The 15,386-nt window shown below is 33.9% G+C and overlaps 1 protein-coding gene across 3 annotated transcripts in view; it reads right to left on the bottom strand.

The window, feature by feature from the left end:
• The window catches only part of WDR76 (WD repeat domain 76), a 40,617-nt gene that overhangs the window by 20,028 nt on the left and 5,203 nt on the right, over positions 1 to 15,386 (bottom strand). The window contains exons 1-6 of one of the 3 annotated variants that reach the window (XM_051977215.1): positions 12,698 to 12,786; positions 11,853 to 12,245; positions 9,924 to 10,016; positions 7,803 to 7,858; positions 2,660 to 2,786; positions 55 to 156 (exon numbers count right to left, since the gene is read on the bottom strand). In XM_051977215.1, the coding sequence (XP_051833175.1) occupies positions 55 to 156; positions 2,660 to 2,786; positions 7,803 to 7,858; positions 9,924 to 10,016; positions 11,853 to 12,116 (642 nt within the window). In that variant the 5' untranslated portion in view covers positions 12,117 to 12,245; positions 12,698 to 12,786. Of the gene's footprint in view, positions 1 to 54; positions 157 to 2,659; positions 2,787 to 7,802; positions 7,859 to 9,923; positions 10,017 to 11,852; positions 12,246 to 12,389; positions 12,640 to 12,697; positions 12,787 to 15,386 lie in introns of those variants that run through there. The other 2 variants (XM_051977217.1, XM_051977216.1) reach the window with 2 other exon arrangements.

The raw sequence follows: 15,386 nt of genomic DNA, 5'->3' as shown, positions 1-15,386 counted from the left end.
ACTTCCTATTTAATATACTAAAAACCATATGGTTAAAAGTTCTGCAAATAATACCTGGCTTATTTTCATCCACATCTGCATAATCCCTTTAAACATCTCATTTTTGCCATTCTGATTTTCAGGTATCATCTCCAAAGGTCCAGGAGGTAAGCGAGTCTGTCGGAATTAAAAAAAAAAACAAAACAAAAAAAAAAAAAAAAAACACAAAAGAAACTGGTTTTCCTTTAGGGCTTTAAAACCTTTTATACAATCTTCACTATTAATAGTCCACAATCTTGATGAAGCTTATCTTATTGAAAGTTCCATAAAATACTCAAATTCATCCATAGCTATATAGAATGTATAAGCTACTTCCTAAGAGTAAAGTGCTTAATCACATAATCTAGAAGAACTTCTGAAAAGCATCTGAAAAATCAAACTCAAATACTTATCAAGTGCTTACAAAGCATTTAAAGCTTATAATGTTGTCAAGTGAAACTAAATAGAAATTAACTGAAATTTTCTCATAGATCTTGTTCCTTGGAGGATTCCTTCATACCATGTGACTAATTCAAAAGTCACTTATCTGCCTTTATTAAAAAGTGGTGTCAATCAGAGAAAAATATCAAATGTAATACTCCAAAATAAAAATAAAACATCTTCAATAATTATATTGCAAGAACACAATACTTTATCAACCTGAAACCACCAAAGTTGTGGTTCCTTCCTAATTTAGGAATATGGTCTAAAAGCTAAGAATAGTGGGGGGAAAAGTCTACTAATATCAAAAAGATTAATGTGAGAGAAAAACACCTTATTATGAACAACCTTTGATTTTTTTCTACAGGCATTAAAGACAAAGCATATATAGTTTAACCACTATGTGAGATAGTCCTTTTTTTCCTCATCTAATTAGTATTTTATTCTTCCCAAATACATATGTAGATTTTAATATTCATTTTTGTAAGATTTGAGTTCCATACTTTTTCTCCTTCCCTCCCCCGCCCCAAAACAGCAATTTATTATAAACTGCATATATACAATCATTTAAAATATATTTCCATATTAGTCATGTTGTGAAAGAAAAATCAGAACAAAAGGAAAAAAAACACCAAAAAATGAAAATAGTATGCTACAATCCTCATTCAATCTCCATAGTTCCTTCTCTGAATGCAGATGATATTTTCCACCCCAAGTATGACAGTACTTTCTAAAAAGTTATACAAAGAGGAATATATATATATATATATATAAAGAGGAAAAGGGAGGAAGAAAAGGAAAGAATTTAGAACTCAAAAAAAATTAAAGTATTAAACATTTTTATATGTAATTACAAAAAAACCAAAATATTTTTTAAAAGTTGTACTCTAGTATTACAAAGAAAAATTTAGTGGCAAGAATTAGTCTACCCTTTTATTTTAATATACACAGATGGATCAGAGCAAAACAGATTCTCTTTCCCTCTCCCTCTGTGTTCCCCTCTGCCCTTCACTTCTACTTCAATACCTCTTTAATTCCCTTGTCCTTCTTTGCCTCTCTTCTTGCCAATCAGCTTAGTCTATAATCTTGGATTACCAGCATTAAAGATAGTTCAGAAGAAATCAACTTTCTGATTTAACAGACATTTTATGACAGTCCCAGTTAAGAAATAATTTTGATTTCTAAAAGGCAGTTGTAATTAATACCAGCTTCCCCATTTGTGTATTTTTTAAAATTTGTTTTCTTTTTTATTTTTTTCATTTGAATACTAGGTTTCTCTATCTCACTCAGACTGAAAGTACAGCATCCACAATAATGGACCCAATCCTACTGTTTATTGGACTAGACACTTTGACCTGCTATGATTCTAATCCAAGCTGTTTCATTATTCTCTAGGCAATTTAGTATCCCTCACCGATCTCCCAAACTCACTACTCTGGAGTGAGATATCTAATTAGCCTTAGACCTCTGCTTTTCAGAACCACTGAGTTCAAGCTATCCACCAACTTCATTCTTCCCCATGGCAAAGGAGTACAGGTGTGTTACCATGCCTAGCACTTACCTGTTACTTATCTATTTAAATTTATTACCAGGCTACTGTTAACTAGCTTTAAAAACAAAATAAAACAAACAAACAAACAAACAACAAAAAAAACCCAATTCTGTTAAAGGAAAGGAACTAAAGGGATAAGCACTTATATTGTACCTACTGTGTGCCAAGCATTGTGCTGAGTGCTTTCAAATAAGAGGTAACTGAATTTAAGACGTATTCATTATACTAGGGTAATATTAAGATATTACTGAGTAAATACTAGGGCAAAATGTATTTTTATTACTTTCAAGTACACAAGTAAATAGAACACAGCTAATCAAGTATTACCTTGTAAACATACTCAACTAATCAACATTAGTTTTCACTTTATGCTCATTCAACTTGAGTAGTTTTATAGATTTAAAAAGTTTACCCTCTTCAAGAGATAGACATTCCTCTTAAACACAATTAAATATATTATATAATTAATTTCCTATGTAAGCCTACAAAAATCAACTTCAATTAAATCCATTCCCATCTAATACAAATTCTAATCCACATTAGTTCATTCTCATTTAATGATATTTTACTAAAGTTTCAAAATCCTATGAGTTTTAAAGTTCTTTTTGTTTATTTGTTAATTTGATCTATATACACTGTCACTCTTACATATTGATCAACTACTGATTCAGGCTGTGGTGAAGGATCTGGTAATGGGACTCCTGATGGATCTACTTTTAATAATCTCATGGATCTCCGACAAACAATCTCATCTTCTGCCTTCTTTGGCTTCTTTCTAAAGGAATTAAAAGTGTGTGTTAACTCATAGCACAGATTAATAACTTTGCTATTTCTAGTCAGAGAAGGTGCGACAATCAACTCCAATAAATTTAATTTTAATTAAATATGTTAATACTTTGTATGTAATCATAATAACAGTCTACATTAGTTCAGAAATAAATTAACGGATTATCTTTGTTGATATTGTAAAAAAAAAAAAAAAAAAAAATCAGCAAAATCAGCCTCTAATGAAAACTGTTATTTTCCTTATATAAATTATAATGCTACAGAGTAACCGTTCATAGAACAGTGCTTTTGTTTTCCTAATAGTATGAATGAATGTAACTGATTCATCCATATACTATCACACAGTCCCAATGAGTTTAATAATAAATAGTTTTTTAGAGTTAATTAGACATGGTTAAAATAAAAAAATTTTCCTTTTTGCAAACTAAGTATATGTGGGGCAGAAATGAAAGGAACCTCACAAAGAAGTGACCACTCCCATTTTAGAATTTGTAAAGCTTCAAGAGAAAGAACCAATTCCAGGGACTAAAATTCTACAAAGTCAGTTTAAAAGGGGCAGGATACTAATATGAAATTCTGAATATACAAAGAGAATTAATTGTAATAAGAATTAAAATAGGATTTCTCTAAAAATTATTAGTTAGGTAGCACAGTGGGCCTTTAGCAAACTTCCTATTGTTAAGCAAGTAAACTTAGAATCTGCAACTCACTGCTCTGGGGCCTTAAGTACAGAACTTTGATATGATTCTAAAAAATTGATTAATATTAATTGGAATAGAGTAGGGGTCCAAATGAATTATTTCTCTCACTAACACTATCCTCCCGTTAAACCAAAATCAAATTTTGGAAGTGATCAACTTCCCCTCTCCCTGATATATCTAATTGGTTGCCAAATCTGGCTGATTTTACCTACACAACACAACTTTTATATCAATTTTCTCCTTCCATTTAGCCACCATTATAGCTTAACTCCATGTCAAATGTCCTCTCACACAGACTATGCCAAGAACATCCTAACTAGTCTTCAGACTTCCATTCTCTATCCTTTCCAAACCATCCTCCACACAACTTCCAAAATAATCATGCTAAAGCATAAATCTGACCATGTGGGTGGGGGGGAACATTCCCCTATTCAAGAATACTGAGTAGTTCGAGATAAAACTCAAACTCCTCAGCTGGAAAATGAGAGTTCCACAAAGTGGTACCCATCACACTTTTATTCAGGTTTATTATATAGAATACCTCTTTGTTTACTCTAGTGTTTCCAGCAAAATGGTCTACTTGCTATTCTCCAACTCTGCATCTAAGCTCCATGCCTTTGTTGGTTCAAAAGCCTAAAATGAACTTCTTCCTGATAAATATCTCTTAGAATCCCTAATTTGCACTAGGCTTCAGCTCATGTTATGTATTATAGGAAAACTTTTCAGGTCCCTTATTAGTTATGCCCTTTTGACCCTCATATTAACCTATGTTAAAAATCCTCGCTTATCCAAATAGTTATTTAAATTCTCTTTCATCCTGTTTTTGAACTATGTTATAGGGAATTCCCAATGATGAAACTCCTCTACCATTCCATTTAGAGCACTGAGAAAATAAATGACTTGCCCATATGCATCAGAGACCAGAATTAAGCTCCAACAATTTTCTTCACACTGAAGCCGACTATGACAAAAGTTTCATTATAAGAAAACCACATATAAAATGTATCCCCACTCAAATATCCCATACTCCCTTTTAACATTTAATCCCAATGACTAGACCAAGGGTCAACATCTTTTTGGTTAACTAAAGATATTCCAAGAGAATGATGTAAATGTCCAAAGATTAAGAGACTCGATGATTCTAGAAGGAGGTAAGGGGAAGGATGAGGGAAAAATGTATTTTAATAATAATAAAAAAATTAAGAGTGATTCATAGGAAACTGATGAAGCCCTTGATTTTTTTTTTTTTTTGCAACAATTAACACTCCTATTACCCTGCTCCTAAAGTCAAAGACAAAATAAAGGACAGTCTATCATATCATATAATTTTGTTGGAAAAATTATATGAAAATAATTTCAATTTCATTTTTCAAGATCATGTACCAATTAAACTTTTTTTCTCTACTTATTTACTATAAAATGTTGGTTCCTATTTTAAGCAGATTTACTTTAACTCTTTACCACTTTCTGGTATCAATTATCCTTGGATACTGTATAATACAACACATACCCTTAAATAATGAGAAATCCTTACCTGTTTACATGCTGTATCCCCTCTTAAAAAGTAAGTTTCTTTCAATTCAAAAATATTTTATCAGTCAAGAGCTATGCTAGGTATACTCAAACAAAAATGAAAATAAATTCTGGACCAGAAGTTTACACACTATTGGAGGGAAACTACAAATAAGTTTACACAATGTAATGGGGTGGGGAGGGGCCTAATAGCGCTTATAATTTAGGGTATCAGAAAAAGTGTCTCCAAATAAAATTAAAATTCCAAGAGACAAAAATAAGGACAGAAAATATTCCAGGCTTAGATGACAAATGGTGTAAAAGTTTAGAATTGAATATAGAGTGCCAAGTTTAGGGAACAGGATGTAAATTAATTTGGACAGAATGGAGAATAGGTATATAGGAGTTTGGATTATAGATTTGGAACTGGAAGAAACCTTAGTGGTCATTCAACCCAACTCTCTCAATCCACAAAGAAGGAAAATGAGATACAAAGAGATTTGACCAAATTCACATATATATTAAGTGGCAGGGGCAAGATTAAAAGCCAGGTGTTCTGATTTTAAATCCAAAGTTCTTTCCACAGTACCATGCCCTCCTAGACAAGACCAGATTGTAAAAGGCTTTTAAATGCCAAACAAAGGAGCTTGCCTTTTATCCCAGAAGAGCCACTAAAATTTTTTGAACAGAGAAATGAAAAGATCAGACTTCACTTTAGGAACTGTCTGGCATCTGTGTAGCCAGAATGGAGAAGGCAAAGAAATCAATTAAATTACTGCAGTAGCATAACAATATGAAGTATTAAGAGCAAGAATTTGTTTAGTGCTATACCAATCAGACTTGCAAGAAAATATTTTAATGATCTAGAAAAAATAACAACAAAATTCATATGGAACAATAAAAATTCAAGGGAATTAATGAAAAAAAAAAAATCAAATGATGGTGGCCTAGCTGTACCTGATCTAAAATTATATTATAAAGCAGCAGTCACCAAAACCATTTGGTATTGGCTAAGAAATAGATTAGTTGATCAGTGAAAAAGGATAGGTTCACAAGACAGAATAGTCAACTATAGCAATCTAGTGTTTGACAAACCCTTTGGGTTTTTTTTTTTTTAGGATAAGAATTTATTATTTGATAAAAACTGCTGGGATAACTAGAAATTAGTATGGCAGAAATTAGGCATGGACCCACACTTAACACCATATACCAAGATAAGATCAAAATGGGTCCATGAACTAGGCATAAAGAATGAGATTATAAATAAATTAGAGGAACATAGGATGGTTTATCTCTCAGACGTGTGGAAGAGAAAGAAATTTGTGACCAAAGATGAACTAGAGACCATTACTGATCACAAAATAGAAAATTTTGATTATATCAAATTAAAAAGCCTTTGTACAAACAAAACTAATGCAAACAAGATTAGAAGGGAAGCAACAAACTGGGAAAACATCTTTACAGTTAAAGGTTCTGATAAAGGCCTCATTTCCAAAAAATATAGAGAACTGACTTTAATTTATAAGAAATCAAGCCATTCTCCAATGGATAAATGGTCAAAGGATATGAACAGACAATTTTCAGATGATGAAATTGAAACTATTACCACTCATATGAAAGAGTGTTCCAAATCACTATTGATCAGAGAAATGCAAATTAAGACAACTCTGAGATACCACTACACACCTGTCAGATTGGCTAAGATGACAGGAAAAAATAATGATGAATGTTGGAGGGGATGCGGGAAAACTGGGACACTGATGCATTGTTGGTGGAGTTGTGAACGAATCCAACCATTCTGGAGAGCAATCTGGAATTATGCCCAAAAAGTTATCAAACTGTGCATACCCTTTGATCCAGCAGTGCTACTACTGGGCTTATACCCCAAAGAGATACTAAAGAAAGAAAGGGACCGGTATGTGCCAAAATGTTTGTGGCAGCCCTGTTTGTAGTGGCTAGAAACTGGAAATTGAATGGATACCCATCAATTGGAGAATGATTGGGTAAATTGTGGTATGTGAATGTTATGGAATATTATTGTTCTGTAAGAAATGACCAGCAGGATGAATACAGAGAGGCTTGGAGAGACTTACATGAACTGATGCTAAGTGAAATGAGCAGAACCAGGAGATCATTATACACTTCAACAATGATATTGTATGAGTATGTATTCTGATGGAAGTGGATTTCTTTGACAAAGAGACCTAACTCTGTTTCAATTGATAAATGATGGACAGAAGCAGCTACATCCAAAGAAAGAACACTGGGAAACGAATGTGAACTATTTGCATTTTTGTTTTTCTTCCCGGGTTATTTTTACCTTCTGAATCCAATTCTCCCTGTGCAACAAGAGAACTGTTCGGTTCTGCAAACAAATACTTTATCTAGGATATACTGCAACATATCTAACATATACAGGACTGCTTGCCATCTAGGGGAGGGAGTGGAGGGAGGGAAGGGAAAAATCCGAACAGAAACGAGTGCAAGGGATAATGTTGTAAAAAAAATTACCCTGGCATGGATTCTGTCAATATAAAGTTATTATTAAATAAAATAAAATATTAAAAAAAAAAAAAAAGAGCAAGAATTTGAACCCAGGTCCTGATTCCAAATAAAGTGTTTTTTTCCAACACTATGCATCTCCAAGGATGACTTTCCCATGTGATCCCTCCAAGAACCTCAACTCACTTCATGAGTTTCCAGTCTGTTTCATGCTATTTTCTCCAGTCTTTTAACTACGTATTCTACAATATAGCAGATTCTTTGAATCACAGACCTAAATATTACTTTACCTCTTGGTTCCATGAGAAGGTCTTTTAGCTATCATTTCACGTAACCTTGCAGCTGTCTGTAAAATATCCAAAATACACATGTAAAAACATTATGGTAATATACTCTACCATAAACACCTCTTTTCAATTATACTTTTTCTGATATATAGATATAGACATAGATATAGCATATAAAGTGCTTTTCTCACAATAATGTTGTAAGGTCAGTAGTGGAATTATCTCTATTTTACAAATAAAGAATATGACAAATTTAAAGTGACCTGAATAGAGGCAGCTAGGTAGAGCAGTAGAGAGATTGTTCAAGGAGTCAAAGAGACCTAAATTCAAATCCAGCTTCAGATACTTCTTACTTGTATGACACAGGGCAAGTCACTTCATTTCTGTCTGCCTTAGATTCCTTAAATCTAAAATGAGGTAACTGATAGCACCTACCTCACAGGGTTATTGTGAGATCAAATGAGATATGTTAAGTGCTTAGCATAGTACTTGGCATATAGTAAGTATTTAATAACTGCTTGATTCCTTCATTAATATTTACTAAGTGTATGACAGGTTACAAGACACAGTATTAATAACAATGAGTAATAAAGAATGTTTATGTATGGCATTGTTACCAAGAAGCAATACTCAAGGAGATATAACATGTACCTTAATAATCATGATATTATTGATTCTGCCTTGTTTTGTCAACTGCACTCATTTTCAGGTAACATACTACAAGGCTGGTATAAGATTCTACCATTTATTACATTCAATAACTTTGAGTCTAAAGAAGATACATTTTGCTAAAAAGTTCTGTTAATCAGGCTTTCAAAAAAATTACTCATATCTTTCACTGACAACACATTAAGAGCATAATTGCTTCAATAGAAATGCTTTATCTGATTTGTATCTTCAAATGTTTTCTATTCTTCAATTTACAATAGTTATCAATTTATCTTCAATTTTATCTCTCAACTATCCATATATCCCAAGTAGTTAACCACTTCTAACCAACATTTAAGTACTGTTGGAATCTGTATTTAAAGGAAAGTATCATTTAAAGAAATAAGTTCCCTAAAATTTAAACTCCACATTAGACTTATAAATACTAATGAATTTTACTGAAGAATTCAGTAAAATCTTTCTTCTTGAAATACATTATGATACAAAAATACTAAATATCTTTCCCTACTGTAGAACATATTTCTTCTTGTTATGTTCAGTCCAGGAATTAAATTGGCTTAAGAGTATATAGTGAACAGGGTATAAATGGAAAAAACAAGTAACAAAAAACCCACAACTTATCCAAGTAGAGAATGTTGAGAAGCCAGAGGATCTCACCACCAACTTAAAATTCCAAAGGAGTGGTTTGAGGAAAAGAGTTCACTCTGGATCAGTTACCTAGAACAATGCTTCTTAAAATGTGGGTTGCAACCCCAGGGTCCCAAAATTATGACTGATTACCAGTTAAGTGTTTGATTCCTATACCTATTTTATATACCTACATTATTAGGATTGCATAAAACTTTTGAGTGAAAAACATTCACAAGCAAGAAAAGTTTTAAAAGCCTTGACCTAGAGAATCTTATTTATTAAGGAAAAAAACGTCTTTCAGAGTTAAAATTATATATATCATGTATATCCACTAATGGCAATGATATGCCCATTAGAAAGCCAAAGTGCAATCCTCATTTTATGAGCCAGGGAGGAACCAGAAGTGAGATATGATGATGTGATTTTAATATATAATAATCAATATCTTCCCAAGGGAGAGCTAGGAAAGAAGAAGAGCTTTATAAGACTGGCAATCTGGAGAAAATCCCAGAGCTAAAGAATATTTTGGCTAAACTATATTTTCTATCTCTAAAAAACATCTCCCTCTTATCCAAAATAAGGCAATCTAAAGATCCAACATTAGAACAGAGGTTGTTCCCATAGGACCTCCTCCCTATGTTAAAAAGACATTCTGACTAGAAGACATTTTCCTCCCATTAAGCCCAAACCATACTTTTCTTGATATATTTTGTCCTCATCACTAAGATTGTTTAAGGGATGACATAAAATTAGATTATTGCAATAGTCATTTTTCAATAGGATGGAATTTGCGTATTTTCTACTTAAACTAAGAATTATACAAACCTCTAACAAATGAAGTGATGCAAAAAATTCAGCATTTTCTGATATGTTTTTTAGCCTCTTCTTTTCATAAGCTGATAGCTCTGTTGAACCATCCTATGGAAAAAAATAACATATGTACAGTTCTCAACAAGAGCACCTTACAAAGACACAACTTAATTCCAATTAGTCACCCCACCCTTTTTTAAACATCACTTCCCACTCATTCAATATTATATTCAAGAAAACTGTCAAATAGTCAAGATGATGTCATATTCCAAACTTGGTAATTCCATTAAATATTTTATAGCACCTTAAATCTTTTAAAGGTTTCTATGGATTTCTGAAACAGTATGAAATGTACTGAAAACTATTAACAAAGATGAAATTTACAAACACTTGTTTTCTTTACTTCTTCAGATACTAAGCAGCTGCATTTACAACTTTAAGTGAAGGCAACAAAGAATAAAGGGGGAAAATGTTAGGTTAGCTCTTGTTTAAAAAAATTTTTTTAAAGAAACATATAACAATAAGAACCATCATCAGCCAATTAAGCACCTACTATGTACTAAGCACTGTATTAGTAACCAAAGATGCAAAAACAAGGGAAGTTAATGAATTTACACTCTATCCAGGAACACAGCATAATACATACATACACATAAACATACTTACATATGGATGTGTTTATGTGTATATAATCTGGATTTACAATAGTTATCTATTTACCTTCAATTTTCTCTCTCAACTACCCATACATCCCAAGTAGTTAACCATTTCTAATGAACATTTAAATACAGTTGGAATTTGTATTTAAAGGAAAGTATCATTTAAAGAAATAAGTTCCCTAAAATTTAAACTCCACATTAGACTTATAAATACTGATGAATTTTACTGAAGAATTCAGTAATCACTCATCCATGAAGGCCTCCCTAATATCTCCAAATAGAAGAGATCCTTTCCAAGCCAGTATATCATAGCTGTTTGACTAAGTTATATTAATGTGTGCATATTGCTCATGTCCTTACTATTAAGCTGTAAACCCCTTATAAAGACTGGGTAATTTTTCCATCTTTCTGTTCAGAGCATGTAGAGCAACTCTGCTAAATAAAAATGTGCTGAATTGAATGTTACAAATAAAATACCCTGTAAAGGCAAAGTTTACCTTAAATGTGAACTATCACCATTATAATAACTAACATTCTGGCTATTCAGCATGTAAATAATTCAAATTAATAAACTTTTTGAAGTAGTACAATTAGTAACAATGTTTTTTTCCTTCATGGTTTCCATTAAAGGACTCATGATGTCCATTATGAATATAAGTGATGTTCAAGACATATTAACACAATTTTTATTTTTCAAATTATATGCTACAATCATAAAATTACAAAATGTCAACATTAGAAATAGAAAATGTTAGAGCTTAAAGAACTTCAAACATCATATTTAGCCCAGAACCTCTTTTATTTAACAATTGAACAAAATGAGATCAAAAGGTGAAGATGATTTACCCTTTTGATCACACTGTTAGTGAGTGATTTGCAATATCCCCTTCACTGTACCATATAAAAAATTTAAAAGCTATTTCATGACAATGAGATATTTATTATCAGTTAGACTTAACTGAAAAAGATGGCTTTGATTTCTTCTGTGGGTACTTGGGTCATAGGATTTTGAGCTACAAAGAGTCTTAGAGATCATCTAGTCCAACTGCCTCATTTTACAAATAAGAATACTGACAGCTACAGAGATGAAATATCTTGTCCAAGACAAAATAGGTTTGTTTAAATTTAGGTCTCTGAATTTGAAACCAAGTGCTTCTGCCACTTTTAATGCTTATAACATAGTAAATTCACCAAAATTTCAAATTTTAAAAGAGGTAACATTTTCATTACATAAGTCAATTGGTAAAACCGACAGACAAGATATTTAGTAAACTGAGATACTTACCACATCAGCTGTTTCAATTTCATCATCATCTCCATCCTGACTGCTTTGCATTTCATTGCTGAGAGACAATACATCTTTAGTATTCCTAGGTATCACAACATTTGATTCTACCTGAGAACCCAAAGCTGATTTTTGTAAACTGTATTCTTCTTTGGGAAACATAGCTTCTACTTCTGGACTTGGAAGTTCTCCGAGTTTTCTTTTTACTTTAGGCTTTTCCTCATCATTAGAATTATTTTGGGGGAGATTCTGAGGGCTCATCATTTGGGCCTGGTTCTTCTTTTTGACCACAAACAGAAAAAGGAGTACTTGAGCTTGCTTCTGTAAAACTGTAGCCTGTTGTGGTGTCAGAGATAAGCCAATTAGGCTCTGGAAGATTTCAGATTCATTCACCTGTTTAGTTCAATGAAAAATGCAAAGTGTTAGAATTTGATTTTCCTCACAAAGTTCTTTGCTTGAACTAGTTTAATAAATCGGTATCTGATGGTGCTTTTTTAAAGTCATAGTATGGAGAAGACTATACATTTAAAACCTCACCACAGCTGTGTCTCTCAAAGCCCCCTTTCTTCCACATCATGCCTCCAATACCTAAACACAACCTCTGGTGTAACTTAAAAGTATGAAATTAGCAGAGGAGCAGAGTTCGGGAGGTCAGTTAACAGAACTGCAATCCCGGACAAGTATCTTCTTCACTGGGTCTTCTTTTTCTCCCCTAAAAGGCTGCTGGTCACAAGTGACAACCAAGCCCAAGGAGATCCCGCCTACCCACAGAAGAACCAGGGGCGTTTTCCCCATCCTCCCCACTCAGGCTTCTGCAATTCATCTCCCTCCACAAAACCCCACACCTGGAGAAACTGCCATGATACAACTATCCTCTCTCAGTTCCTGCTGCCTTCCCGCCAAGAGCTGGCGCCAAGAGCAGAGGGGATGAGGACCGGGGGGCTGGACCGGGGCGGAGAAGGCGGGTGCAGGGGGCGGGACCCGGAACAGAGAGAACAGGAGCAGGGCGGTGCTAAGCCAGACGAGTTCAGAGCTAGCTGATGATAGTTCGGTCTTTTCCAGTGGCCTCTGACCCTACTTGGCCCCATCTGGGGTTTTCTTGGCAAAGATAACCGAGTGGGTTCAGATTCCTGGCTCCGAACTCTATCCACCGCGCCACTGAGCTGAAGAGGCGGGAACAGAGCGAATAAGGAGGGTACTAGGATGCCTGGGAGCATATTGGGGGATGATCCAGCCTCTACTGGAAAGCTAATCCTCTTTCTTCTCCCTTCCAGAGCAATGAGTTTTAGACTCTAGTCCTTGTGGGCCATGCTAGAAAGATGTCTGGACCTGGACTTGGAAAGCTGCATTGAAATCTTGAAGTACACTCTTCATGCCTTTGTGGTCCTGGACAACTTTACTGGACCTCTGTTTACTTTTCCCTCAAATGGAAGTGTTCCTCTAGGTCACTGGTTATTATGTTTTGAAAATCTCAAAACAACATATAAATATGAGCCCCTGATCGCAGAATGGCAGATTCTCAGAATTGGAAGGGACCTCGGTGTGCCCCTAGTGCAATTCACACCTGAAAAATAATTCCTTCTGCAAACATAACCAATAAATAATATATCAGCCTCTGCTTGAAAGTCTCTACTTTGGAGAACCTGACAATCTGCCCAGGCAGCCCATTTATACTTCTGGATAGCTGTAACTATAAACACCAAATTTGCTTCTGCAATGTCTAATTACTCTTATTTCTGCCCTCCAGAGTGAAGACTAAATCTATTTTCTTTTAGAAATGACTTATAAAAATTAATATTGATGAGACTGAGTATAGCTACCAAATGATGAGATTGAGAAAAGCAACTGGCACCAAATGTTGGGATTTGACACCAAATGGTGGGGTTCGGTCATGTGACAAATTCATAATGACCTTTTTTTTTGGCAAAAGGTAGGTTTATGAGAAGAGGTCACAGACAAAATGAAGTGGTAAAATAAGCGCCAGAAGTGGTAAATATGAAATAGATTTAGGAGAGTATATAGTTATCAAGGAAAGAAGTTTTAGCAATTAACAATGGACAAGACAAGCTCCCTAGTGGAACTCACAATTACCCAGGAGAAAGGGAATACACCATGAGGTGGGAGTGTGCCATTTACTGGCAGGCTAAATCCATAGAAGTTTAGGCTAAAAGAGTGAATTAGCTAAGAGAAAGAGAAAGAAAGACACCATGAGGCATGGAGGAAGGGATGGAAAGAAGACACCTTTAGATATAACTTAGAGGCAGAGTAAACCAAAAGGGTTTCGGGGAAGATGGCGTAAGTCATGGACAGATTTAGAAGGGAAATTTAACCGGGAGATTTTGACATAACTTGGTTCTCTGACTGGACACAAGACCTGCATGGGGGGATGAGTGATCCCCTTCCTGCTTCCAGGAGTAATCTTAACAGTACTTCATAAGTATTATCTCTGCCAACTTCACCTAGTGACCTAGGATATCATTAAAGAAACTTCACTCAAAAAAGCCATATTAGTCACAGGAACGCAAAAGAAAATTTTTAAGTGAATTTTAAGTTTCTTTAACTACTTGAAGACAACTATTGTCTTCTCCCTACATCATCTCTTCATCTCTTTCCAGGTTAACCTCCATCAGCACCTTCAACACCCCTTTACCAGCATATCAGTGTCCTCTCTAAAACTGCAATTTGGGGCAGTATAATGTGGTTTTGGTGCTGCAAAACCACGGATAACAGTCCAGATTAGGTCAGACCATGATAAAATAAAAGAATAATTGGCTTTAAAAAGATGTTTATGGCAAACAACTGTATTCTGGTAACAGCTGAATTTTAGATATATGGAATTTCAAGTGCCAATAGAAAATTAGACAGAGATATTCTGTAGACAAATGGAGATATGGTTCTAGACATAAAACAGGGGTCAGGTGAGTTATCTCTGTAAGGGAAAGCTGAAGTAGTGGGGATCAAGCAAATAGCTAAGGGAAATAGGAGAGAGAAAAGAGAGAGCCAAAGATATAAAAACAGGCAATACCACAAAGAAAATAGACAATGAAAGTAGAAAAACCAAGAAAGTGTGGTAACCAAGGTAGTACTCAACATTGCTAATTTCTTATGAGGAGATAAAAGCTTTGAAAACTTTATTAAACTTGGCAGTTAAAAAACGTGACCTATGTATTCTTATAAATCATAAAACACTGCAAGAAAAATTTGCTTCAATAATGGAAAGGGAAAAAATTTTAAACCAAAAAAGATGAAAAAATTAGTAGACAAAATTCAGTGGGTTTGATTATGCAGAAATAAAAAGATTTTGCACAGGAAATTATAAAATGTCTAAAATAAAAAGGAAAGTGTTGGAAAAATAGATTTGTAATGGAAGTATCTGATAAAGATTTGTCTTCCAGAATATATAATAAATTGATACATACCTATAAAATTAATTCACATTTCACGAGAAATGGTCACAAGTCATAAACAATTTTTAAAAATACAGTTAATTACTACATGAAAAGACGTTCAAATACTTAATGATAAAAAATAGAC

This window comes from Antechinus flavipes, chromosome 2, assembly GCF_016432865.1.
Source record: "Antechinus flavipes isolate AdamAnt ecotype Samford, QLD, Australia chromosome 2, AdamAnt_v2, whole genome shotgun sequence".
Classification (NCBI taxonomy): domain Eukaryota; kingdom Metazoa; phylum Chordata; class Mammalia; order Dasyuromorphia; family Dasyuridae; genus Antechinus; species Antechinus flavipes.
The sequence above is the reverse complement of the archived record's forward strand: the minus strand, read 5'-3'. Positions and strand labels throughout refer to the sequence as shown.